At 34.6% G+C, this 27,749-nt stretch overlaps 2 protein-coding genes across 4 annotated transcripts; one reads left to right on the plus strand and one right to left on the minus strand.

Moving 5' to 3' along the window:
* On the minus strand, positions 1-7,939 carry LOC128217734 (cyclin-Q-like). The gene is made up of 6 exons (XM_052925083.1): positions 7,835-7,939; positions 6,690-6,787; positions 5,924-6,012; positions 3,857-3,989; positions 2,850-3,077; positions 1-1,331 (listed from the first exon to the last, which is right to left on the minus strand). The coding sequence occupies exons 1-6, from the start codon at positions 7,890-7,892 to the stop codon at positions 1,233-1,235; spliced, it is 705 nt and encodes a 234-aa protein (XP_052781043.1). The 5' UTR covers positions 7,893-7,939; the 3' UTR covers positions 1-1,232.
* Positions 7,940-12,067: 4,128 nt separating this feature from the next.
* LOC128216696 (POC1 centriolar protein homolog A-like) lies at positions 12,068-27,747 on the plus strand. Of its 3 annotated transcripts, XM_052923339.1 has the most exons (13): positions 12,068-12,201; positions 13,229-13,313; positions 14,397-14,476; positions 14,681-14,772; positions 15,183-15,291; positions 15,668-15,738; positions 16,266-16,373; positions 17,339-17,454; positions 19,770-19,972; positions 20,742-20,897; positions 21,757-21,840; positions 23,119-23,292; positions 23,873-25,470. In XM_052923339.1, exons 1-13 carry the CDS (start codon positions 12,187-12,189, stop codon positions 23,975-23,977), a joined length of 1,398 nt encoding a protein of 465 aa, XP_052779299.1. In that variant the 5' UTR covers positions 12,068-12,186; the 3' UTR covers positions 23,978-25,470. The 3 variants fall into 3 exon arrangements, with proteins under 3 accessions (XP_052779299.1, XP_052779301.1, XP_052779300.1); XM_052923341.1 differs by lacking the exons at positions 23,119-23,292; positions 23,873-25,470 and adding an exon at positions 27,685-27,747; XM_052923340.1 differs by lacking the exon at positions 21,757-21,840.
* Positions 27,748-27,749: the final 2 nt, after the last annotated feature.

Raw genomic sequence — 27,749 nt, forward strand, 5'->3', positions numbered from 1 at the left:
TGACATTTTATTTCCTAAATATACCATATATGGATTGAATGTGTAAGTATCGCGGTTCATTGGTGTATGTAAAATTTGGTCATTCCACTATCCGAAGGACTTGACTTTGATCTGTGCAGTGACCAAATGTTTTCATACACAGATGCAATTATAAAATACTAAATGTGTATAATTACACTCATTTGCAAAATTTCACCGGGATAATCCAACTACAACGCTGAATAACAACACTTTCATGACAGTTTAACATAGAATGATTTTGGCTGCTAGAACAACGGCAGTGTCGAGAACATCTCACTTTTCATCAACATCATGTACATTTTACCGTAGTATAATTGTCATGTGACCAATCACAATCATTGTTTTATTAAGATGAAAGGTTTCCGAGCATGTAATATTAACTCAAAGAATGTCTATATCGGAGGAAGTGCAATAGGAATGTAAATATTACTAATTGTAAAAAGATTTGAACAATCAAAAGCAATAATTTTTTTTCCATAACACTCCGACAATTATTTTGCTTCACAATAATTGTAAGTTCCTATCATATCTTAATGGTTTCAAAATTAACTGTGAAAACTGAACTCAACATATATACTATCATTTATCAATTTTGCACCCTAAATCAAATGTATCTTTATTTTCAATTTAGTTTCTTGTCTAAATACCATGCCAGCCTCACAATGATTTATTTACATTTAAAACTCGTATATACAACACAAATACTGGTATGAACACTCTCTAGTATGGACAAATGTTTATGATAGTGCATCCTTCAATATCAGAATTTCAGAGAAAAAAAAGAATTCCAATTCAGTCTCTTGTCTAAATACCACCCAGTCTCCTAATGATTTATTCATTCACATAATTCACATTACAAACTCTTTATTTCAACACAATTATACACATTTTCCCACTTCCACTTCACTAAATGCACCACGTTTGAGTCCACACTTCATACAAGTCATGTGTCAATCTTTTTCTAAGCTCCTCCTTAATGAGCACATTGTAGATTAATAAAGATGAGAAGATTTAATGAATACAAGTAAAAATACAAGTAAAATTATCTTAAAAAAATATTGCTGCGAAACAATGCTGTATATTTAATAGTACTAGCACAGTAGGGCACACAGCTATGTATCGTTAGTCACACCCATATATCTAAGCCCCGCCTCTTCCACCTCACTTCTATGGTTGTAAATTTTAAACGGTATGCATTTAGCGACTCCCTATCATCCTGAGGTCTGCAACATTGCTTCCATATCGAATGTGAAGATGATCTCGTTTATAATGTCTTTGATTTCGTTCAATGTTATGTCCTCCTTAAAGACCTGAAATGGCAACACACACAGTTCATTTTGAGCAATAAAATACAGTTCGAAGCAAACGCAGGCTCTTAGGTCGAGTCCCACAATAAAGTAGGATTAAATAGGAACAGTTACTTTAGTTTAAAACATAAAAAGGACAAAGTAGGATGTTTTTGTGACAAAAAGTAGGAATACCGTAAAGGAATTTTGTACATCAGCTTAAGATCATTAATAACTATTTTCTATCACAACAAACATTTTTATTGTCTACCAGTAATACCTATTTCATCAAACCTGTGATGAAACTAAGCCCGTAACGACAGTTTCAAGATGTTAAAAAATTATGTCATCAGTCCATCAGAGATCAGCAATGTTTAGATTGACTAATACATGCCACTTTGGACTCCCAAAGTAATCAGTTAAAAATACTAACAATTGAAAATAAACACTGATAATCGGTGATTTTTTTAAACATTATTTTTACTGCCTCTGCCTTGCAAATTGGGAATAAAGTTGACTTTGGGAAAAATACAAAATCAGGCCAAAACAGCTAATATAATGGCAAATATACATGTTTTCACTTTTTGGTGCATACACTATGCTGTGAAAGACTAAGTCTTGTCAAGATTTTGTTTATATTTCAAGAAATTCATTGCTTTTTAATTCATTAACATCATCTGCATTTATCAAATTGGGAAAAAATTATAAAATTTTGGGGAAAATGAACAGTTTTTTGCAAGGGGAAACAGCCTTTAAAAGGCAGTGAATTGCACCAAAAAAATCACTGATAGTAAATCAACATTTTTTAAAACAAAGAGTAGGAATAATAGGTTTAAACTAAAGTAGGAGAGAATAGGTTTGTTCTCTGGAGAGTCAGTAAATGTGTGGCACTATGCTTGTCCCCTTGACAATTATGTATATTGTAATTGCTAACACAGTGTTCTCAATAAAAACCGGCTGTCGGCCAAAATGGACGGTTCAAGTGGCAAAAGGGCCGCTTCAAATTTGGAAAACTAAATTTATTTTTTCAGTAGAATAAGTAGAAGCTGGTCAGTTGCTTTACTATTTGAGACGGTTCAACCAAAACTTTTTGAGAACCCTGCTAACACTATTGACCAGGTTTCATGACCATATCTTAAACAATTTTGAGTGACCAATGTATTTACCACATTTCATGTAAACATCTTGAAATATTATTTTTTTAACGGTCAAGTATAATTTCATGGCATTATAAGTATAAAACCAAAGCAATATCCAGATAACAAGGTAGCGCAACCAGTTAACCATTACTATCTCGCTTTATGCACTGGATTATTGGAGACTTAATAATGTTTGTCTGATAATAATTCTATCACAAGGGGCTGTCACATGGGAATAATGGTGAATTAAGAGGGCAGCACGGCGCATTTCTGGCAGACAGAAGGACACAGGCGAAGCCCCATGCTCAAAACGCTTAGGCAATAGCGGAAACACTAAAACTGTGTTTGATTAAAGACACAAACAGATTGTAAGAATTAAGCTTCAAAAGCCATATAAACCTACCTTCCACCAGGGACGATCGGCAGTCCTGTTATGTGGCACCTCTAAGCCGTGACACAATATGGAGAAGTAAAGTACAGCTATTGCGATATGCTGGGGTTTGTAGCGGAGCGCGAGGGGGGAATGGTACGTGTCTCGCAGGATTCCCCAACATGTGCGCGTCAACGGAAATGTGGACCATGTCACAGGATCAAACCAGTCCTCAAGGTATTTGAGATAGTGAAGCAAAAACTGAAATGTTATTTGCAATGATCAATTTAGGGGTGAGATAGGTCTAGTGGTATAGGTGTCCGCCTCTCACCCAAGGGGTACTTTCCTATTGCCTCTCAAAAAGGACACAGTACAGCAGTGAGTTCAGTAAGGCGAGCGTTTAAATCCCTGTTGCAACGCAGTGCATACACTTCAAGCAGTGAACCAAACAGCAAACGTTCGCCGCAAACATATTTACTAAACGCTTGGCTGGTTTCTGCCAAGGAAACGTACTGGTGATTGATTTAAATCAGCTTTCAGCAGTCTTTACAAGCGAGCAAAAATAAATTATGTGTAGTATAAACCAATTCAGGTCCAATATACTAATGGCCATAAGCAACTTGACCACTAATCTCGGCTCAAACTGTGCAATGATGATTAAACTAAATCAGAATTAGAGTATCTGTCCCCTTTTCATCCTAGGACTGTATCACATGCAGCCATTTGAGTTGTATGTTTTACTGTTGTCAATCTATCACAAATGTACTTAAATGTGCCCGACAATGTTTTAAGCGTCAGAAATTTGCTTCAAATTGATATTAAAATCAAATACTCATTATCTTAAATTGAACTTTATGGATAAAACCTCTATACAAACCATACAATAGTCATGTATGGCAAGAAAATATTCCTATATCCAGAAGCATGAAACTACACAATCCTATTGGACTAATGGTACAGGTACTTCAATTAAGACACGCAGGCCAAATTAAAATTGCTCAAAATGTATATATGTTTGAAGCATTCCTAAGCATATGTACCTTGTGTGGATGGTAGACCACAGATTTAAATTGCAGACTGCGTAGTAGGAAGAGCTCACAGTTGACGACGGAGTCCCGATATTGCCAATACTTCTCTCCCATTTCAAGGGGCGGCTTATCACGATTTAACGTCCTAGAAATAAAACATCAAGCCCTACACACATATAGGCATCATCTTATCTAGAATACGACAAAATATCGTAATATAAAGAATTTCAATTAAATAGATTTTTTGAGTGTCACAAATAAAATTGAATATTTTACTTTTAAAATCCAATAAACTTTGCCTAAACTGACCATTTAAAATCTTAAGTTTTGAAATAAACATAATTACCGGTACTACTCAGAAATTTTAATTTGAAACAAGAGCACCGCGAAACGGAGCATTATACGCCCGAAGATGATTCGGCTTGAGGTCTTTAATAAACATTTAGCTGAGAATACAAGTTTAAAAGTAGCAGGACTTTGAAAGTGCTCACAACACATCCTTTTAATGTAGCAATAATTTGTTTAAAGTTATCTAAAAATTGCTTTATTGGTTACAAAGTTGTGGCTAGGAAACGTTTTCTAAAAATTCCTTTATTAGTAGTAACACAAAGTTGTGGCCTGGACACGCAATTACTAACGCCCCCCAGTGAAATTAGCCTTTGAGGTACGGACCTGGAAAGCATGCTTGACAAATCCTTTTAATGCAGAGATTATTTGTATAAAGTTATTTGAAAATTGCTTCAGTAGTAACCCAGTTATGGCCTGGACATGGAATTGCTAACGTCCCCCCCCCCCATGGTGATTCTAGTGTTTGAGGTATGGACCTGGAAATTGCCCGCGACACATCCTTTTAATGTAATGATGCTTTGTATAAAGTTATTTGAAAATGACTTTATTAGTGACCAAGTTGTGGCCCGAACACGGATTTGCTAACGCACCCCCATGGTGATTCTAGTCTTTGAGGTATGGACCTGGAAATTGCGCGCGACACATCCTTTTAATGTAGTGATGATTTGTATAAAGTTATTTGAAAATCGCTTTATTAGTTACCAAGTTATGGCCCGGACACGGAATTACTAACGCCCCCCAGTGAAATTAGCCTTTGAGGTACGGACCTGGAAAGCATGCTTGACAAATCCTTTTAATGTAGAGATTATTTGTATAAAGTTATTTGAAAATTGCTTCAGTAGTAACCCAGTTATGGCCTGGACATGGAATTGCTAACGTCCCCCCCCCCCATGGTGATTCTAGTGTTTGAGGTATGGACCTGGAAATTGCGCGCGACACATCCTTTTAATGTAATGATGCTTTGTATAAAGTTATTTGAAAATGACTTTATTAGTGACCAAATTGTGGCCCGGACACGGATTTGCTAACGCACCCCCATGGTGATTCTAGTCTTTGAGGTATGGACCTGGAAATTGTGCGCGACACATCCTTTTAATGTAGTGATGATTTGTATAAAGTTATTTGAAAATCGCTTTATTAGTTACCAAGTTATGGCCTGGACACGGAATTGCTAACGGACGGACAGACGGACAGACGATGAAGGCCATAACATAATACGACCCTTCGGGCGTATAAAAAGGGATAAGATGGGCCCATAGAGTTTTAACATACATATGTCAAAGACAGTGTAAAAATGTGAGCACTTAAAGGGAATGCAAACCCTTGTGCGCTTTTTTCACTTAATCAAAGAAAATGTCTAAAAAAATCACTACCGGTAATCAATATTGCACTTGTTACAGATGTGGTTATAATATGATAGGTCAGGAAACCAAAAAGAAACTTTTTTCATTTTCCTTAGTTCAGTATCTCACTGGTCACGTTATATTATAACATAACAATATCTTAAAAACAATATTTTCATTAATATTTTAATTATGTTATATAGATACTTTTACACTAAAAGTACTTGTACTTCTCTTTAAATTTAAAATGAAAATGTAGGAAATAAAAGTTAAGAAATGACTTAAGATGTTTTTGAATACCGGTCCTGGTTTTAAATGTATCATAAACATATGGCTGGGATTGATATTCAACTGAAGAAAACTTTATATAACAAAGCAAGAGTCAAACCTGTAAGTGACATTGACAACGTCACGCAGACTGATGTGTTGTTCTTCCTCAACTTTTCCAGCAAGGTACAGGCAAGTGGCAGCTATCAGCTGGGAAATAGATGATCATAAGTAAATATGTAACCAGTTTCAAAATCAACCAAGCAATACATGTAAATGTACTATAAATTAAAAGCTTTGATTAGCTTGAATACTAGGAGCTATGATTCAGAAATATGATATTCATTTCAAGTCAAAATAGTTGTGTGTGTTGGGTACTTCTTTAGACCTTGCGGTTAAGGATAACCCGTGAAAGTGCAAGCACTTATTTCCAATGGGGTCCTTTTTGTTTTTGCTGAAGGACAGCACGCAGAAAAGAAAGTTGTGGGATACAAGGAAGTCTGGGTGCGATACCCTAGTTCTTTTTCAAAGAGACACCTTGGTTCTTTTATGTGCTTGGTGTAAAGCACTGATACACAAAGGTACAACTTTCCTATTTTAAACCAGTACTGAGTGCACCACTTTTCCAAGCACTACCTTTTAAATGCCAAGTGCCAGGCAGCGGAGCTACTTGTACCAACTTTTAACGTCTTTCGGTATGAACTTTACTGTATATTCAACTTACATCTTATGTGTACAATGGATTAAACTTTAATAAAATAAATAAAATATGTTGGCATTTTATTTATATATAAATGTATAAATATTCATGAACTATTTAAGGCGATACTTAAAGCATATGGTTCAGTGACCCAGTAATTCGTAATAGCCATATTTCTATTACTTACATATGGGTCAAAATCATCCAACTTGTTTTCTCTAAAAAATCTGTGATACAGTACACAGGTCGTAGAGAGAGGAATTGTCTTCATGCGCAACTTCATTCCTGAAATATTTATAGCAGTGCATAAAATTGCCTCACTGCTTCTGTTCACAATTAACAAATACATGTAGCAAAGATTATGGAAGCCGTCATGGACCTATAAACCATGGATTGGCAACTCTCATCTGTGTTAATGCCATTCGCTCAAACTCACGCGTACAGCGCGATTTCATTCCAAGATCTTATCGTGTGGTCGTTTTCGAGACGTCAGACATCAGCCGAATATACATGTAGTAAAACATTAATTGAAACTAAATATAACTTTAATCAGGAACATTTAAGGTCCTGATTAATACTTCCATAATTAGAGAAAATGCAATAATGACAAACTACAAACATATTACATGCGACATGTCGATCGGTGTTAAAAATAACTATCAGCAGAGCTGGCAGAAATAACCGAAGATCGCCGTTAATCACCGATCTGAGATTCGTTGGAATTTTCCGATATTTGCTGAGCGCGCTTAGGATTGTGGGTAAATTATTATTTCTTATCGTTTCACCGATATTGGGCAGTTGCCAATCCATGGTTTATAGGTCTGTGAAGCCGCCAATATAAAAAAATCGTAAACATGCAGTTGTGCTAGGTTAGAGCAGGAAGTCAACATGAAAAGGACTCTAAGAACCCCTGCGCCTCCTCTTTGGTATGTGTTATTTACGAACTTTTAATGGTCTACTTGGGACTCAAAAGAGGTTACTCATTATTTGGTATGCAAACTCTCAGAATTTTTAAGTGATATTCGTTACTAGTATTTGGGTAGAAAATTAAGGAAGTATTAGGTGTGAGGGGAATACTGTATTTGTTCAAACAGCGTAACATAAAAACAATTGTACACCATCTAAATTTATTGAAAAAACCTCGTTTAATTGAAGATTTTTTTAGAATTTCCAATGCAACGAAGAGATAGGACATAACCAAAATAGTGGAATGTAGCCTGCATGTACATGTAACCCTTAGTAAACGCGAAAATATGTGACAAATAGAATACACTTCTTTTTAGGGATTATGATCTTATTTCAATTTATGCATCTACAACATTGTTTTCTTACCAGCCTCATAAATGAATCTCACAACACGAAAATGCACAAGACCTTCGTTATCACCCATTTTCGGGAAGTCGGCTAAATTAGGTCAGCTAGTAGGAGAACGGTAACTGGACAATTCGGCACCAAACGAATTCGGCATAGTCAATTTGGCACCAACACATTCGGCACCCAGTCGACTCGGCACCATAAAGCATAGTCAATGCGGCACATAATTCAAATTATCTTTAACTCAACTTTTCTCACTTTCATTCGTTATATGGTTCGTTTATTTCAATTAAACTACCTTTCAAAAAAGATTCGATCATCCAATATCATGTATCGTTTTTTTTCAGTAATAACAGATGGCTCAAGATTATGAACATCTGGGTTTTTTGTTATACAGTGTATTTTGTTGTGTTTTCTATATCTTTCTTTACGTCTAAATTTATTTCTGCGGTTCTTATTTTAAACGCCTACGCATGCATTTGTTTATTGGAGGATATTTTGTTTCTTAATTTTTGAACTATAATTAAAGTCAGTAAAATGCGTGCGCTCTGGGTAAGTAATGATTACAAGACACGTTCATTATCAAAAGTTTTATTCAAAATTTAAAGGCAATTCATAAATTATCATAAATAGTCATTTGTAAATACAATTGCTTCAAGGACTGTTCATGTTGATTTTTTTAACATGATATGTATATACATGTCCTTCCCTTTTGCAAAGGCCTCACAAGACGGCGACACTTTATGCACAAATCGTCGATCATTGTTTAATCCAAATACAGTTTTTCAACACCTAATCGAAACATTTAACAGTTAAATAGAAAAATTCTAAAACTATAACTGAAAATCATTCTGTCTGAATATATACGCACACGAATATCATTCAGAAAGTTGCCACGCGACCCCCGTGTACTCATTTAAACCATATGGTTATCAATTAACAATGGTATGTTAAAGATTATTATTAATTTTCACACGGATAGGATTGATTAACGAGACACATGCCGACACACTATTACATGTGTTTCTACAGCTAATAATCTCATCGCACAACAAATAACTCTGTAATAAATTTAAAGTCGTCAGTTTATTTTCATTATGTTTTTAGTAGTTCATGAAGATATTCGATTTAAGTATTCTATGCATACGGAATAAGAAAGCAATTTGTCAATAAAATGATTTAAGTTTAACTAATAATTATATTCCTTTTCGTGTAAATGAATTTACGTTTAAAATCAACTTTAACGAGTTCATTTTCATAAAAATCACATTAAATTGGGTTTTATATCATAGCATCTTTATTTCATTTTGCAAAATACTTTCATATGTTTTATTTTTTATTTTTTGAACAACGAAAGTTTCAGCATAAAGTTTTTATGTTAACGTTTTTATTATGTCACGTATATTGTTTGTTATCTCGAATATTCCTTTTGAATTCAGTATAACAAAAAAAAAACGGATTTAAATGCTTTTAAAATATTTGTACAAGTACTTAAAATTTATAAAACGGTACGGTATATTAATGACAATGAATACAGAAATAAGAATGGAAAACAGAATAAAAAATAAAGTAGCTCTATAAATATTTCGGGGATTAATTATTTTTCTTGAAAAACATTTAAACCCTTAATGCTTGAATACACGAGCAAAAAATAAAATAAAACGGTGCCGAATTATCTTGGTATCCAGTCGGACGGTGCCGAATTGGCGGTGCCGAATTAACATAGGGCCGAAAAGATATGTATGCCGAATTCATTTGGTGCCGAATTGTCCGGAAACCGGTAAAACAGCACACATTTAATTATCTGTTTATTTTGTGTTCAAAAACGCAAACTGTCCATCATCGGAGGGGCACACCTGGCGCCCAAATATTGTTCAAGTGATTTTTTCTTGTTAATATTGGAGAAAAAAAAAACACATTAGTAGACTACATCAGCAGGTAAACTTTTAGACTAAAAGGAGTCACTTCTCCGGAAGGACTCTAGAACTCCCATTGCCACATTGAACTTATATATATACATGTATATATATATATATTTTTAAATCGTATTCAATACCAAATCGTTTCTATGTTGAGCTACCGCGGACGAATAGGTACTGAGCTTCCCAATCGAATCAACAACAACAACAACAACAACAACAACACAATTTACATGATCAACGATCTTGTCGAATATTTATAATTTCCCTTTACTATAATTTCGACTACTAAACACAAGTGTAAACAACACACTTCACGTGTTCTAGTGTTCTTGGCATTTGATATCAGAAAAGTATGCATTCTGTGTGATTCCCATGGTCAACATACTTGAATGCAAGTTTTATTTGAACTAACTAACTAAAATGGACATCTACATAACAACTTGGAGTGGTCCAGAATGTACTAAGGAGACTCGATCAGATGTCTAAATTAGAATTAGAATTAATTTCAATTTAATTAATATTCGTTTTTTTCCGGTGGTTCGTATTTTTTTCAAGATAACTAGATGGGTTTTCGTACTTAAGGTTGACATTTAACATTTAACCGATTTAGTATGGCCAAATCCTCCACATCAAAGTAAGTAATTAAACAATAGTAATTCGGTAATTTTACCAAGATGAATAAATATTTCGGACATATATTCCTTCATAAATAAACTGTACTTCGTTAAATACTGAAGTAAAGCATACATATTTTATTCAAGGACAGACGCCGCGAGTTCGAAGTTGCGAGCCAAAGTAAAGCGCCAAAGTAATGCCTCCTCTATCACTAAATTCAGTAATCCACCCCCTGTATCAGTTGGCGTAAACAAACTATTACATGAAGTTTTATTCTACCATTTTTTTAGTTTACAACAAACACTAGTGTTGTACATTGCCTGTAACCCAGTCGTTTGAGAAACTTGAATCAAAATGTAAATTTAAATGTTAGTAATGTGAAAACCGCTGCCACACTCGTAAAAATATTGCTTCAACTCAGTGATCACTCGTTCTTATTCATCAGAGGTTTGATAATAAAAAAATCGGGTACGCAAAACATCATCACTCTGGCGTACGAGAATGTGATCACTCGGTGGGAAAAAAAATGATATTACAAATATCCGCTTTTTCAGTCATCATACAGACGTTTTTGTTGCTCGTTATCCTACGTAATTGGAAATGACGTCGTTGTTTTTCGTCAAAATGAATTCAGTTATTGTGCTCGTATTGTACATTTTTAAGCCCATGCTGTGAGCCGATGTCGCTGTTGTTCGAAACCTATCGACAGTACTTCCCCGAAAATCACATTTTTTAGGTACTACGTATTGATCAGCGTTTGTGACTGTGTTTGTTTCTCTTGAATTGTTTTTGCATTATGTACTCCGAATTGTATTCCTCCGTCTGCAGATAGAGATGGGGTTTCTAATCATTGAAGTACTTGGGGTTTATTAGTATTTGTTTCATCATTAAGTTTCCTCAAATTAATGAATACTTTGATACGATTTCCCTTTTACGTTTTTTTCTTTATTCAGGATTGTTGGGATAAGAGTGAGGTTGGGAACGTAAACTGGTTAAACTCCCAGTAAATTTAGGTTTTACTGACCGTTCCAATGTGGTACCTAACCACGTGATAAACATACCTAGTTTTTTTGTTGTTGTTGTTTTTTTGGCGGGGGGGGGCGTTCTGGAGGTTTCGGCTCCCTTTTTGGTTTCACAGTTCTATTTTATATGACTGCTTACTGATACTTTCAGTGTTTTACATTCACTACATAGTGTCGTCATCTTTTGCACAAACTTGTAACACATATCGAGTAGGTTGACATAAGGGTCGGCGGGGAAGGTGATTTTTTAACATAACTTAAAATTAGAGAATGTCACTACACCATTTATTATTCAAAAGGTATAGATTGCTTTTTTATATACGTATAGATTGTGGTCTAAATTCGCTCCCTGCGTATATTCGCTCATTGCATATATACATAGAAGGCCAAAGTTTATCAACGCCTTTTAATAACATATTATTACTTGAAGACGAATAATTACAATTAAATTTGCTGTTGTCCAGACGTCCAGTCCTTATCTTCAATAAAAAACGTTAGCATCCAAATAGTGTTTATGATTTATATTCGTAACGTCATCATTAAATTATTTCATCTGATGACTTGTACAAACTCACTGAACATATGTTTAATTTATCGCATTAAGTTCTGTCCTATATTTTCGGCGGTGACTCGCTGCACGGCAAATTTGTTCCTTCATTTTGTTGTACAAAAGTTCTTGCTATCTGACCTTTATTTACGTCCCCTTGTGAATCTTTCTGTGCGCATGCGTTTTAAGGACCCTACCGCCACTGTTTGAAAACAAACTTGATCAGACTTGTATTTTGACATTTTCCCCAACTGTCAACGAAAAATGACGAGTCCATTGGTATGACATTTTGCTTTTTAATTGCATGAAGTTAAGATAATTTTGCAATAACTCCGATACGTTCTGTTATTTTAGAAGCAGATTCACAAGACTTGTTTATATATTTGTTCTGTCAAAAATTATCATAACGTAATTCTTACTAAATTACAGTATGGTTGTGCAGTTCTTTTCTGTCAAATATGGTAACAATGAAAAGCAACGGCTATCACTAATAGAACTTGCCATCATTTTTTAAAGACACCATCTTAAAGCATTGTGACATGGTTAAGATTGGGTGACACAGGTCATGGCGGACACTAGTCCCCCTAAATTGCTGTCAACGAGTTTTGATGATTTTTTTTACTACAGCAGACTCAAGATGTCATAAGAGAGATACATAAGAAATGTTGAATTTATAGAATAATATCCCTGACGGCTCATTATTGTAACTAGACAATGTCAGATCATTGCCCTTTCCCGTCATTTTGCAAGATAAAGACATGAGCCCAGTCATGAAAACTGATAGTGCATGTGTATGCTAATGTTTGAATGTCATTGGCCAAACTACTGTCAAATCAAAGCAAAATGAAATATTTTGTAATTTTTTGAATGAAAGGAAATTGACTCGATTGACAGCACAACCCACAAATCTGTAAAAATATTAAACTGGGGTCACTCTGTAAGATTCAATGATCAAATTTAGCACTGCACTGGTAAGATGCTCAAAATCTTGATTTTATATAGTGAGGCTTGTTGTTGTTTTTTTACCAAGCATAATAAAATGGGCATTTTCATCGAAATTCTAATTTGAGATAATGAGATATTTAAAAAAGAAAATTAAAAGAAGTAACATACGAATAATAACTTTATTGATGTAATGATTCTTCTTAGATAGATATTTTTAACGGTGTATATTGCACTACAGTACAGTATGTGTAAGGTGATGAACAGTAAATAATTCAGTTACCAAAGTGGTACATGTACACATTTAATGATTTAACATGTACAAAATGTGACACGGGATAATTGTTACATATTTGTTTTGAAGGAGGATCCGTCGCTGGAGCGGCACTTTAAAGGTCACCGTGACACGGTGACGAGTGTCGACTTCAACCCCAACATGAAACAACTTGGTAAGCAAACATGAGCATATTTATAAATGACATTGAAATAATGTTCATTAAGCTGATGAGTAGAGTTAATAAAGGTTTTCGTAACAACTTGTCATCTGATTTCTTAAAACTTGTCCTATGTTTTCTTAACTACACATCCTTTTAATAACAAGTGACAACTAAGTTTTGAACTGAAAGGGTTAAATGCTCGAATATGCCTCTGAACTAATTTAATTTTGTATGGTCAAGGCTTTTTCTATAGTACCCACGGGTCCGACTATCGGACCCATTCCCAAAGCAAAATATAAGATATTTTTCCCAATCAACAGAAAAAAGTCCCAATCCAAAAAAAAAAAAAAAAAAAAAAAATGTTTTTTTTTTTTTTTTTTTTTTTTTTTAAATTCTTTTTACCTGTACTGGTTCATTTTCAACATCCTAATAAATTATGTGATGTGAAGTTTTTTTGGTAATTGAACTCAGAAATCATTGATTTGCATCACATTCAGATATATATGAAATATTATCTGTCATGATTTATTGCAATAGATATTTACACCCCAAGGATTGATATTTCAGCAATTGTGGGTCTTTTAAAGGGAAAATAAACTAATATTAAATCATTTCCTAATTCACAGGAGACTAGACAGCTTTTTCTTTTCACTGTAAAATTTCCCAATTTCTGCATTTTCACGACGCAAAATTTCCCAAAATGTCTAGGGTCTTTTTCCCAAAATGGGCAGAAAAAGCCCTGATGGTGCAAATTTTAACATTTTTTTTTACATAGCTTGTAATGCAAAGAATAAAATTGTTGACTGCAAACTCTAGGTTCTGCTATTGCCAGTCAAGATCTTTTTTGCAGAGACTGGGTTTAGTTAGATTTTTCATCAAAATAGCTCCAAAGACTATCCATATTCAGATGGTTTGAATCCCAATTTACTTCATGGTTATTTTGAATCGGGAGCTGAACAACTCCACTCCAGGTTAAAACCATCCTGTGCAAAATGCAGTATCAGGCACTAGAGTGTTGTCAAATAGGGAGTTGTCTATTGCGATACATGTATCTGGAACGATATGTGTATATAATATAATGGATCTGTATTTCAGCCTCTGGCTCAATGGACAATTGCTTGATGGTCTGGAACTTTAAACCACAGATGAGAGCATACAGATTTGTGGGGCATAAGGTATGTCATAATGATGATATGGATCTCTGCCTGGACTAGTGTTGTTTTTTTCTGACCAATTTGAGGCCAATTTTATTAAGCAATATTGTTAATTTCTAGTCAAAAATGGATTTCCTTATTTTAGTCAAAATAGACTACAAGTATAATTTTATGTTGTTGTTTTTTTAATGACTAATAGAGATGTGATTTGGTATTGTTTTCCAGGATGCCGTTATGAATGTACGATTCTCACCATCAGGACATCTGGTAGCCTCCGCATCTAGAGATAAAACTGTTCGCCTTTGGATCCCTTCTGTGTAAGAGATGATGAGATAGTGTATGAAAACATAAGAAATATTTTCGGTCTGCAAGATAGCAACAATACAATTTATGATAAGGTTTTAGGCGGATTTTTTTTAAAGCTGTACTCTCACACATTGACAGTTTTGATTTGTTTGTCTCAGAAAAAGTTGATTTTGCATCAATATGTTACTTTAGTTATTTAGATAACTCTCTATTGAACAGATCTCAATTCTTAGAAAAGGGCAAATATAGTAATTTTTCTTTGAGCTGTAGTTACATTTTTAGCCAAAAAACATCAATTTTCAACAGAAAGCTCACAATTAATACAATGTAATAATTTAGTTTTGGACTGTTCAAAAATAAAGGGATATCAGCAATTTAACTTAACACTTGAATAATTCTATTTCTTTGGACTCTTCAACAGAAAAGGGGAGTCAACAGTGTTCAAAGCCCACACTGCCACAGTACGATCTGTAGACTTTTCCGGAGATGGACAGACGCTTGTTACTGCATCAGATGACAAAACTATAAAGGTAAAACAGAATTAGGGTTAAAGTTTTAAAGAACTTCCTGATGAAGACTAAATTTATGTAATGAACATGTACATAAGTTGTACAGATGACTTGTACAATTGCAAACTTTTTTCACCATAAATTATAATCCAGCTTTATTTCCACTAATGTTGCTTTTAAAAATATTATTATTTATGCAACTTACTGTATTTGTTGTTCCTGGTATATGTTTGTATATATTTAAAGATATTATTATTTCATCAACAATTTAATTCTATGTTTTAATTTCCAAATATCACCACATATGGTGGCAAGATATGATTGTATGCAGAAATATTTTGTTTGGAATATCTTATACGTATGTATAATGTATTTATGCAAGTTTATGTTATTTCAGTTATGGACAGTACACAGACAGAAGTTTCTCTTTTCACTCAACCAACACATGAACTGGGTCAGGTCGGCAAAGTAAGTCAAACGTTGATTTTTTAAAGTGAGATCATTTTAGCTTGTCTTTTTCCTCATCATGATTGCTTTTGTCTTCCAAAAACTAATACATGACCATTACTGAAAGTTTTTTAAATGAAACTTGGTACACATGTTTCCAGAGACAATAAAATAAAGATTTTCAAGTTATGCCGCTTGTCGCCTGGTTAAAACAGAGAAGCAGTGTTCTTATTAAGAGAAGCAATTTGATTAATTTTTGAAAATTAATTATTAAAACTCATAGACAGCTTTTGGAAATAAGAAGTTGCTTGTAATGAACTGTGTTTTACATCCATAATATTTCATCTGCAAACAATGAGCAAAGAATATCCTATTTACATGAGTGGTCTACCACAAGTAAATATATCAACTTGCTCAAGATGTGCAATATATATGATATCTCACTTTAAAAACAGAAAATTGCTGGTATATTTTGCTTATATTATAAAAGTTTCATTTAGCAACTGGAGAGCATGTGATTAAACTAAATGCCCTTTGCTACATTGCAGGTTTTCCCCGGATGGCCGACTGATTGTGTCAGGTAGTGACGACAAGACAGTTAAACTCTGGGACAGAAATAGCAAAGAGTGTGTCCACACATTCCATGAACATGGAGGGTATGTGTAATTGGACTGATTTTACAATTGATCCTCCAATATTTTTAGCTCGTTTATTTTTTGAAGCCATCTGGCCACAAATTCTCGAAAAATCTTAAGTCTCTTATTACAAGATTAAGCTAAGCTCTCTATTCTTTTGGTATAATTTATGAAGTGTTTTAGGAGGTTTTTTTACTTTAAAAGAAAATTATCTATATGATAATCACAAATTCACAATAAACTAATTTGTATTTAAAAAAATCAAGATTAAGTTTGACATTTGGTTTAATTAAATAAATTAAGTAAACCTGTTATGCTTAAGATTTAAAAAAAAATTGGGGCCTGGCCTTCATAGCTGTGACTTCATTAGCAGCGGCATTGTGATGGAAATACTTGAACCTTGGCTATAACACAAATTTTGTGCAAGATATTAAAAACAAATTAAGTGCAAATGTTGCAAATTCTTTTTTGATTCGGTAATCTCTGGTAGAAATTACATTTATTTTAAAACAAAATGCTTGCTTGGACTTCAGGTTTAAATATTTGAATTTGCAAATTACACTTACCATTCTATTTGCGTAACTAAATTTTGGAGCTCAAGATTTTGTTGTACATTTGCTGATTGAATGGGGCCAGTTTGTATTCGGACAATAGTGAACTCCCCTAAATTCCTATTATTGTCTAATGTCTGTGACAATAAATAAAGAATGAAAACAATTTCAATTGATCAGATATTGAATAATTGATAAAAGAAGACCTGGTATGTTATACAGTAGAAACCTGTTGGCTTGATATTGCTTGGCTTGATTTCCTTGTTGGCTTGAACTGGATATAAAGGATCAATTTGGTTTTACTCTTTGTAAGCATTCTGGCTTGACTCGATATTCGCGAGACTCGAAGTATTTTGGCTGGTCCCTGGGATATCTGGCCAACAGGTTTCGTCTGTTTTCATTAATGTATATATTACATGTATATTTTATTGTCAGGTTTGTAAATCACGTGGAGTTTCACCCGAGTGGCACATGTATAGCTTCAGCTGGCACAGACAGTACAGTTAAAGTGTGGGACATAAGAATGAACAAACTTCTACAGCATTATACAGGTAAGTGTTCTTTTTATGTTGACTGGGAGTAGGATTAAATCCCAGGCCCCAATTTCTCGAAACTTAAGCCTCTTAAAACAGAATTTAGGTAAGCGCAATATTTTTTTTTTTATATGCCCCCCTTCGAAGAAGAGGGGTATATTGCTTTGCACAGGCATGTCGGTCGGTCGGTCCGTCGGTAGACCAAAGCTTGTCCTAGTGATAACTCAACAATTCCTGGACGTATGGTCATCAAACTTCACATGAAGGTTGGGCCTGATCAGTAGATGACCCCTATTGATTTTGGGGGTCATCGGGTCAAACGTCAAGGTCACAGTGACCTTTAATGGTAAAATAATTTTAAAGCTTGTCCGAGTGATAACTCAACAATGCCTGAACCCATGGCCCTAAAACTTGACATGGAGGTTGGGCCTGACCAGTAGATGACCCCTATTGTTTTTGGGACTCATTGGGTCAAAGGTCAAGTTCACAGTGACCTTGAATGGTAAAAGGTTGTCCGAGTGATAACTAAACAATGCCGGCACCAATGGCCCTCATAATTGAATTGGAGGTTGGGCCTGATCAGTAGATGACCCCTATTGTTTTTGGGGGTCATCGGGCCAAAGGTCAAGGTCACAGTGACCTTGAATGGTAAAAGGTTGTCCGAGTGATAATTCGACAATGCCTGCACCCATGGCCCTCATAATTGACATGGAGGTTGGGCCTGACCAGTAGAAGACCCCTATTGTTTTTGGGGGTCATCGGGCCAAAGGTCAAGGTCACAGTCACCTTGAATGGTTAAAGGTTTTCCGTGTGATAACTTGACAATGCCTGCACCCATGGCCCTCAAACTTGACTTGGGAATTGGGCCTGACCAGTACATGACCCCTTTTGTTTTTGGGGGTCATCTGGCCAAAGGTCAAGGTCACAGTCACCTTGAATGGTAAAAGGTTGTCCGAGTGATAACTCGACATTGCCTGCACCCATGGCCCTCAAACTTGACTTGGAGAATTGGCCTGACCAGGAGATGACCCCTATGGTTTTTGGGGGTCATCTGGCCAAAGGTCAAGGTCACAGTGACCTGGAATGGTAAAAGGTTATCGAGTGATAACTCGACAACGCCTGTACCCATGGCCCTCAAATTTGACTTGGAGGTTGGACCTGGCCAGAAGATGGTCCCTATTGATTTTAGGGGTCATTGGGCCAAAGGTCAAGGTCACAGTGACCTTGAATGATAAAAGGTTGTCCGAGTGATAACTCAACAATGCCTGCACCCATGGCCCTCAAACTTGACATGAAGGTTGGGCCTGCCCAGTAGATGACCCCTATCGACTTTGGGGGTCATCAGGCCAAGGTCAATGTCACAGTAACCTTTAATGCAAAAAGTGAACAAATCTTCTCCCACTGATATCTCAACAATGCATTAACCTATGATCATTAATCTTGACATGGATGTTAAGCCTGACCAGTAGATCACCCTTATTGATTTTAGGATTCAAAGAGCCAAAGGTCACAGTGATCTTGAATGGTAAAAGGTTGTCCGAGTGATTACTCAACAATGCCTGAACCCATGGCGTTCAAACTTGACTTGGAGTTGCATCTGACTTGTAGATGACCCCTTATGATTTAAGGGGTCATTGGGTCAAAGGTCAATGTCACAGTGACCTTGAACGAAAAAAAACTTGTCTGTGTGATAACTTGACAATGCCTGCACCCATGGCCCTCGAACTTGACATTTAGGTTTCTGGTGACCAGCTGATGACTCTGGATTTTGAGTTCATAGAGTCAAAGGTCATGGTCATAACACACTCTATCCTCACACTTTAATGGTCATAATCTTAAAACTGCCTTAACGGCAACAAATCAGCTGTCATTTCGGTCCATGCATATTTCATTCAATTGTCCATATAATCATGACAACATGGCGCTCAGGGGGGGCATAATGTTTGACAAACATCACTTGTTATAATTTGTGTTATGTTTACTTCTTTTAGATTTTTTAGGCTTTAACTAGGAAAAATCTTAATGATAATCACAATAAACCATTTTTCATTCATCAAAACTCAATTTAAGTATGTATTTCGGCCAATTAAAATATGCAACTTAAGTAGTTTCGAGAAATTGGGGCTGATGTTGTTGGACATTTCTGTCTTATATTCTGATACAAAAAGATGCTGAGTATAATTATGCTCACGGCAACACATCTTTAGCTGTGAACTGAATTTATATCACCGGTTCATTTTTCATCCCTATTAAAACAGCTAGATTCATAAAAGCTTCATATCTGCTTTTTTCTATTCAGCAGCAGTCAACAGTTTCTTTTCAAATCTTTTCAGCCCATTCCGCAGCAGTCAACAGTTTGTCATTCCACTCAAGTGGTAACTACCTCCTGTCTGGCTCAGATGATGGTCAGCTCAAGGTTTTTGACCTCCTCGAGGGGAGATTGTTTTACACGCTTCATGGACATCAAGGGCCAGTAACTGCGGTGGCATTTTCAAGGTCTGGCGAGTATTTCGGCTCAGGTGGATCAGACGAACAGGTAACTAGTGACAGATGCTATGCAGTGGTTACTTCCCTTATCAGTACAGAACGATTATTAATGTCAAACAAAAAATATGAAGATAATCAAAATCATGTAAAGTTGAAGGTGTTAATCTTTTTCCTTTCTTTTGGAATATATTTTGATTTTTTAAATTTGGAAACATTGAAAACAACATGATTTATTGGAACTTAAACAAATATTCTGTATATACTGCTTTAAAATATTTCTAAGTCAAGCTAATGTGTTGGTAGAGATTTCTTCTGCTCATCAAGGGAGATAACTGCTTTGGAGATTGGTGAAATGGCTATAGAAAGTTGAGGTTTGGAAAATGTATGTTGGTTTTTAGAACTTCGGTCACAAGCCAGAGGTCTCCATGAAAAAAAAATCAAATTGAATGGAATTATAATATTATAATTTATGTAGCTTGATTTTGCAAAAAAAATTGACAAGAAAAAATTATGTTTTGTGACACTTATGTTGCACCCATCCTACAATACTGCTTATTTGGATGAGCTCTGACTGAAATCTAATGTGAGTGTAAATTGCAAATTAAAAAATAAGTTAGTTCTGAAAAATGAAAACAAATGATAAATGATTTTACTTTATCTAGAACAACTGTAGTTAAATGAAATAAATAATAATAGTTATAAATTAGTAAATCTATCTTTGAGATGACATTAAATTCTAATTTTTGTTCTCAACATTTTTACCAAACTTCCCAACTCATTCCAATACAAAGATTCCACAATATTGTTCTTTTCTCTAGGTGTTGGTATGGAAGACAAACTTTGACCAGGTGGACTTTACCGAGTTGTTGCAGTCTCACAAACAGCGAGCTGGGGAGAACGGGGCCCCCACTGTGGCTGATATAGCACCGAAAGTACAGAGGCCTTCATCTGCAGGCGCAGCTAAATCAGCTAAGGTAGGCAATGTTGTAGCATGTTAGAATGAAGATTATTTGAGTATTGAATAAATAACTGACATGTCGAGGGGAATATGGTATTTTTTAATTGATTTTTCATCATTTGCATCAATTTTGTTATATTCGAAATCATATTCATAATTTTTCATGTAAAAAAACACAAAAAACTTTATATTCAAAACTTGCAAGTTTCAGTGTGGTAGGCATTAGTCTTTTCATTGTTTTTTAATGTGTTCTGTACCTATGGCCTAAAAAAAATAGTTTGGTTAGGGTTACATCCTTTTCAAAAATAGGTAGGGTAGGTAGGCTTTTTTTTTTTTTTTTTTTTTTTTTTTTTTATTAGACTTTATATAAGAATGTCATTTTCATCATTGGAGAATGGTGTTAAAGTTATCTTCTATATTATAAGCATTTAAGGTTTTAAACTTCATATTGAAAGGCAAAAAAATAAAAAGCAAAATTTTTTTTTTTTTTTTTTTAAGTTTTTCCTTTTTTTTTTTAAACTGACTATTAAAACGGTAGGGTCGGCGCCTATTCCGTAGGTAGGGTCGGGTAACCCAAACAATGAAACCAAATGTTGTTTTTTTCAAGGCCTAACTGACGATAAAAAGGTAGGGTTGGTGCATATTTTGTAGGTATTGTCAGGTTACCCGAACAAAATGTATTTTCTTTAGACCTTATGCAACTCAAAGATTTTTGTCTGATTTTGAGTCATATTGACCTTATTCGAACAACTAATTTGTAAATAAATTTCTCTGAATTAATGTGTTGCTTCTTCTTTGCTTGGTGTAAATCTCACTGCTACAGTGCTTGAACATGTATTGTGGGAGCATGCTGTACTAACCCATATTTACCTCAGGGTGGAAGGAGTGACATCAAAAGCATGGATGATGCAGCCCCTGAAGTAACAGAAATAGGACCCGCAATGTTCTCATCCAATGAGGTGAGAGCTGATAATTGCTGCATGAATTTAGTATTGGGTGCTTGGTTAAAATACATGTTAAAATGGACCCGCAATCTTTTCATCCAATAAGAATAGAGTTGTTATTTGCTGCATGAATTTAGCATTGGGTGCTTGAATATTATTGGTTGAAATACATATGAGAAATAGGACCCTCAATGTTCTCATCCAATGAGGTGAGAGCTGATATTTGCTGCATGAATGTAGTATAAGGTGCTTGATTTTTATTGGTTAAAAAAACTTGACAGAAGTAGGACCTACAATTTTCTTCTCCAATGAGATGAGGGCTTACATTTACTACATGATTTCAGCTCTATGTACTAGAATATCATTGGTCCAGTTAGATTTCTTAGATTATAAAAGATGTTTCTTCCATTTGTTTTTATATTTTTGAATAATTAGCATGACCTGGCATGAATGTTTGCTTGAAGGATTTCAGGGGTCAAATATAAATTTTCTATAATTTGAAATGATGGGTGGTGAAGTTCACAAGCCAATTGTATAAAAATGGTTAACATTTTGGATTGGTCAAAGTTATCCAAAAATGTTCATTGATTGGTCAAATTTATCCAATTATTACTATAAACCAATGCATTCATTTATATGTGCAAACCGGCCAAAAGATGACCTGTGTTGTTGACTCGTAAACTATTTGTGACACTAAATTGTATTAGCCTGGTTGTCATAACAAAAAAACCAACCTTTTTGTCTGTGCATCCATTAACGCTTGGTAATGCATTTGTCTTGAATTTTGAAAGTATCTTAATCAAACTTGTACAGTAGTAAGATGTCCATGAGAGCTCAGTTCCTTCCAAAACCATCCAGATCTGCTAATGAATGACTGATTTATGGCCCTTGAAATAGTGCAGTTTTACCTCCATATACAAAAATATTCAAAATTACCATACAAGTACTGCCAGTTGAGCATAGGCCCTCGTGGGCCTCTTGTTCATTACAGATTTAAGGAGTTAGGAAGTACTACTGCTTGGCATAGCATTTTTGAACTAGCCCAGCTGTATTAATCCCAGAATTTGAGGAAACCTGGAAAGCATTCTACCAGTGCAGGGCTTGTGGGCTAATGCTAATTTTGACCACTGCAATACACAAAAAATCACCTTCCCATTCACCCCTCAAACTGAAGGACAGGTATGGCTTAACAATATATTTTCTTATTTTTTGGCCCAAAGTATGAATATTTGTCATAAACTTAAAGAATGGTTTCTGTGATGCATTTTAGTTCATTCAAACAAACATTTTCAGCCAGCATCATTTGATGATGTAGAGATGCGGTCGAGTGACTCTCGGCCACGGTCACGGGGCGATGATTTCCAACCCCGGTCCACAACACAGCCCCTAGAGGAGAGAGGGACGATGCCTCCACAGTTGGCGGGGACCCTTGAGCACATTGTTGGGCAGCTTGATATTCTTACACAAGTAAGGGATTGAAGTTACAGTTGAATTTGTGTGGGTTTAAATAATAATTAATGAGTTAATTTCAATAGTTAATGTGCGCTATTTTTAAACGGGAAAACCCAGCTGAGACAGCGACAAAATATTATTTTCGTGTAATCATGTAATTTGATGTATTATTGGCCTAATACTAGGTCATATTGACAATTCTAGGCTTGTTTAGATGAAAAACTGTATTTGATAATTTTCCTATTTTGGGACCATCTTGTGTCTAGTCCCTTAAAGACATCTGTGAATATGGAGCCAGGAATTGGATGATTAATTTTTGTTATATGCTTTCTGGTGATTTAAAGAGATTTATCAGTGAAATAAAAACGATATTTCACTATTTCAAATAGTGAAATAACATTTTGATATTTTTACTGTTTTGAAGTTCTAGGTCGCCTTCAACCAATCAAACATCAGCACACACAATTCCGACACTTGTGGAGCTTTTGGTGGTCACTCAGTGAAATATATTACGATCTTACACTGAAAAAAACACAATTATTTTTTAAGTACTTGATGCATAGATTTTAAACAAAATTAATTGTCCTTTTTGTAGACTGTGTCTTTACTGGAACAACGACTAACAATGACAGAGGACAAGTTACGGGAATGCTTAGACAACCAACATCAACTTTCACAGCAAGTTCGGCAAAAGGACTGATATCTCTTGTGTGTTGCGCATTTATTTATATGAACTTTTTATATCAATTACCTTGGATATCAGTAGTTTTATAACAGTCTATAATGTCTGCTAGAATTAACAGAAAAAATAGCATGAACGGGTCCTCATATTGTATGTTGCCTTAAGTATTAAAGTTAGTGAAGATTGTTTTGATAACTTAATTTAATGTAATGTTTAAGCTGTAAGTTTTTATTTTTTTATTGACAAGACTTAAAATATGTGATGTCTAATTAGTAATAGCAATATTTAACACTTACTGTGAACATTTTGATTTTGAGATAATTTTCTAAATAACAGAACTTGAATTGAGTCTTTCTGAATGTCATGTCGCTACCATTGTCCATAGAAAAGATTCCAAAAACCTTCAGCTGAGTTAGTTTATGGCTGAAGTAAAATATCAATTCTTGTTGCATTACGAGCCATAACATTTTACAACAACAGTTAAATTTATGGAACTTGATATATAGAAATATCTGACAGGTTTTTTTTGTGGAAATACAGTTAGAATATGAACAGAAATGAAACTGCTTTAACTCACTTAACTTCAACAGAGTGCTGAAGAATCGACGCAATGTACAACATTTTTTCCAAGAGAATAAGTTCTGGTTGAATAAAAAACAACAACACAAACTCTCAGGCAATAATAAACCTGTAAGATAATATTTACGGTGAGAATCAATATCTGAATGTTACCATCTGACTGTAAAATTAATTGGCCAGTGCACAGAATGAAATCTTGTCTTTAGTTTGTGGATAAGTATTGTATTAGATATTGGCTTTGTCTCCAAACTTACTTTGCTTTTCCTTTAACAGTTTAATGTTGTTCTTGGCAATTTTTGCCCATTTATATTATATGCAACTTAAGGTTGTCCTGAGAATGCTTAGTTTTCCTTGCAGACTGAGCCCACGATTATGCAAATAAAGTTTTATGAATCCTTGCATAAAATTGATGTCCAAAAAATGACATTCTATGCTTTAATTATGATTTAGTGCAGTTAACTATACTAGTAGTTTAAAGAAAAAAAAGAGACATTTTTATCATAAAGTCTAGTTAGTCTTTTGCATTCTCTTAAAATAGCATTTAATGCTGTCTTATTCCAAAAAAGGATTTTTTTGGTCTTATTTTTTGGAATTAACTCAAACTTTCAATCTTGTTTTTATAAATTATGACTTGCTCTTCAAATAAAACAAAATAATTTTAACTACCATGGTACACTTAGTGGTATATACTGAAAATGTGAAAAAAGATAGCCCTGTTTTTTGTCTCATTTTTTCCTGTTTACTTGTTGATGTACTATTTTGTGAGTTCTGACTGCTTCTCAAAAATCTCATTGTTAATTTTTTAAATCTATTAAATCTTGTTTTGTCTATTTAAGTTGCCATTAATCTCATTTACATGCTATAAAAGTGCCTGTGATATTGTGAATTGTACATACATGTATGTGTACCCTTTGTATTATAGAGATTTAATAAATTTGATCTAAATGTGTATAAAAAGCTTTGTGATTTGCCATACAGTTTTATCTTCAGGGCTCTCGCGAGGGGGCGACTTGGGCGAAGTGGTCGCCTAAAATTCCCAGACTTCGCCTATTTGTATCATCAAAGCGACATTGACTTCGCCGAAAATTTTAGCACATTGTAAATCTGTCAATCAGTGAGTATTTGGCCAATGTCCCATTAGACAAAACATCACAATAAGCCATTCATACAAATTGGTAATCTCCTAATCCGATAATTGGGCCGTGTCATCCAATTACCAAAACATCGCCAGTAGGCGGAGCTATTGAAAGTTAACCAATCAGAATGTACATTCAGAAGACACTGATCAAATGATATAAGTTCGTTAAAATGAGATAGAATTGGAGACATAATTATGAAAAATCGTGTCAAACATTAATTTAAGTTAAAAAGTATTTAATATATGTATTGAACAAACAGATTCTTACAGAAAAATAATTAAATTACTGGACCGAAATTGACTTAAAGGGACCCTATGACAGATTAGTTTTTATGGCAACATTTTTTTTTAATTTGTTGAATTTTTATGTACGAACACCAAACAGCAGCTGGCAGATAATGATTTGAACAGAATTTTGTTGATCAAGCCTAAATAATTCTTCAGTTGAACCCTGTTGGCCTGAACTCCCAGGCACTGGCTAAAATACCTCGAGTCATGGGAAATTTGAGCCAAGGGGTAATGCTTACAATAAGTAGAAAAAAATGGTCCTTTACATCCATTTTAGCCAACAAGGAAATAGATGAAAGTGAGTTCGAGACAACAGAGTTTGACTGTATTTCCAGTATTGTAATGAACTCTTTTTGTCAAAGTAGAGCATTTTTTGTCAGATTTCTAAATAATGCTTGACAATAGAACTCTATCTTATGATATCAAGCATTTTGCTCAAATTTCTTATAATTTAAAATATTTAATTTTCAATGTTTTACCTGATGCAATGTGAACATGTCCCTCTTAAGCACAGCTTGAAACAATAACAAGAATGTAACAGCTGCAGAAGATGAAATAAGCCTTTGGTAATAGTCAGATTTTATTGGAAGAAAACTGCATTTTGTTTATGAAATCTGGCTTTGTAGTGATTGTAAAAAAACAACCTATGCCAAATGTGAGCTGTAAAATTTCTTTGCTTTTTACCTATTTAATCATGATTTGCAAACAGACTGTCCTTAATGACAGATGGATATCCTTTATAACAAACAGATGTCTTTGTGAAAAAACAGAATGTCCTTGATGACAAAACAACTGTCATTGATGACAAACAGAATGTCCTTGATTACAAACAGAATGTCCTTGATGACAAAACAACTGTCATTGATGACAAACAGAATGTCCTTGATGACAAAACAACTGTCATTGATGACAAACAGAATGTCCTTGATGACAAAACCACTGTCATTGATGACAAACAGAATGTCCTTGATGACAAAACCACTGTCATTGATGACAAACAGAATGTCCTTAATTACAAACAGAATGTCCTTGATGACAAAACAACTGTCATTGATGACAAACAGAATGTCCTTGATGACAAACAAAATGGCATTGATGCCAAACAGAATGTCCTTGATGACAAACAAAATGACATTGATGCCAAACAGAATGTCCTTGATTACAAAACAACTGTCATTGATGACAAACAGAATGTCCTTGATTACAAAACAACTGTCATTGATGACAAACAGAATGTCCTTGATGACAAAACAACTGTCATTAATGACAAACAGAATGTCCTTGATTACAAAACAACTGTCATTGATGCCAAACAGAATGTCCTTGATGAGAAGCAGACTGCCTTAATAGCATACATTCATCTTTAATGCCAAACAGAATGTCTTTGATGACAAGCACACTGTCGTTGGAGATTAACAGGCATTTTTGATGACAAACAGGTATCTTTGATGACAAATGATGAACATTTCTTCTTTGATAAAGACATCAGCAGCCAAATGTATTCACCATTGTTGTTAAGTTTTTAAGGAAACCATTCGCCTAGCTGGCACATTGATGCACTGATTTGATTGGATAATAATAACTCTTTGATAAATATTGACCAATCAATGAACATTTTGGCCTACTTTTTGGCCAACTTTTGGCAAAACAAAGAATGAAACAGTTTTACACAATTTACGCAATACTCCTGAAAAATAATCATTTGGCTATTCTTTTCCAGCGTGACTTCATCAAACCTCAAAGAATACTCAAAGTAATTGACACCTGAATAAAATTGAACTGCAA

The sequence above is a fragment of the Mya arenaria genome, chromosome 14, assembly GCF_026914265.1.
Source record: "Mya arenaria isolate MELC-2E11 chromosome 14, ASM2691426v1".
NCBI lineage: Eukaryota > Metazoa > Mollusca > Bivalvia > Myida > Myidae > Mya > Mya arenaria.

Excerpts from the sequence above, each read along its gene's own strand:
- LOC128216696 (XM_052923339.1), top strand. Across the intron at positions 14,477-14,680 it reads ACAGATTTGTGGGGCATAAG|GATGCCGTTATGAATGTACG; the intron begins GTATGTCATAAT and ends ATTGTTTTCCAG. Across the intron at positions 15,739-16,265 it reads AACTGGGTCAGGTCGGCAAA|GTTTTCCCCGGATGGCCGAC; the intron begins GTAAGTCAAACG and ends GCTACATTGCAG.
- LOC128217734 (XM_052925083.1), bottom strand. The coding sequence starts at position 7,892 with ATGGGTGATAACGAAGGTCTTGTGCATTTTCGTGTTGTGAGATTCATT. Across the intron at positions 6,013-6,689 it reads TGGATGATTTTGACCCATAT|CTGATAGCTGCCACTTGCCT; the intron begins GTAAGTAATAGA and ends TCTATTTCCCAG. Across the intron at positions 1,332-2,849 it reads CCGATCGTCCCTGGTGGAAG|GTCTTTAAGGAGGACATAAC; the intron begins GTAGGTTTATAT and ends TTGCCATTTCAG.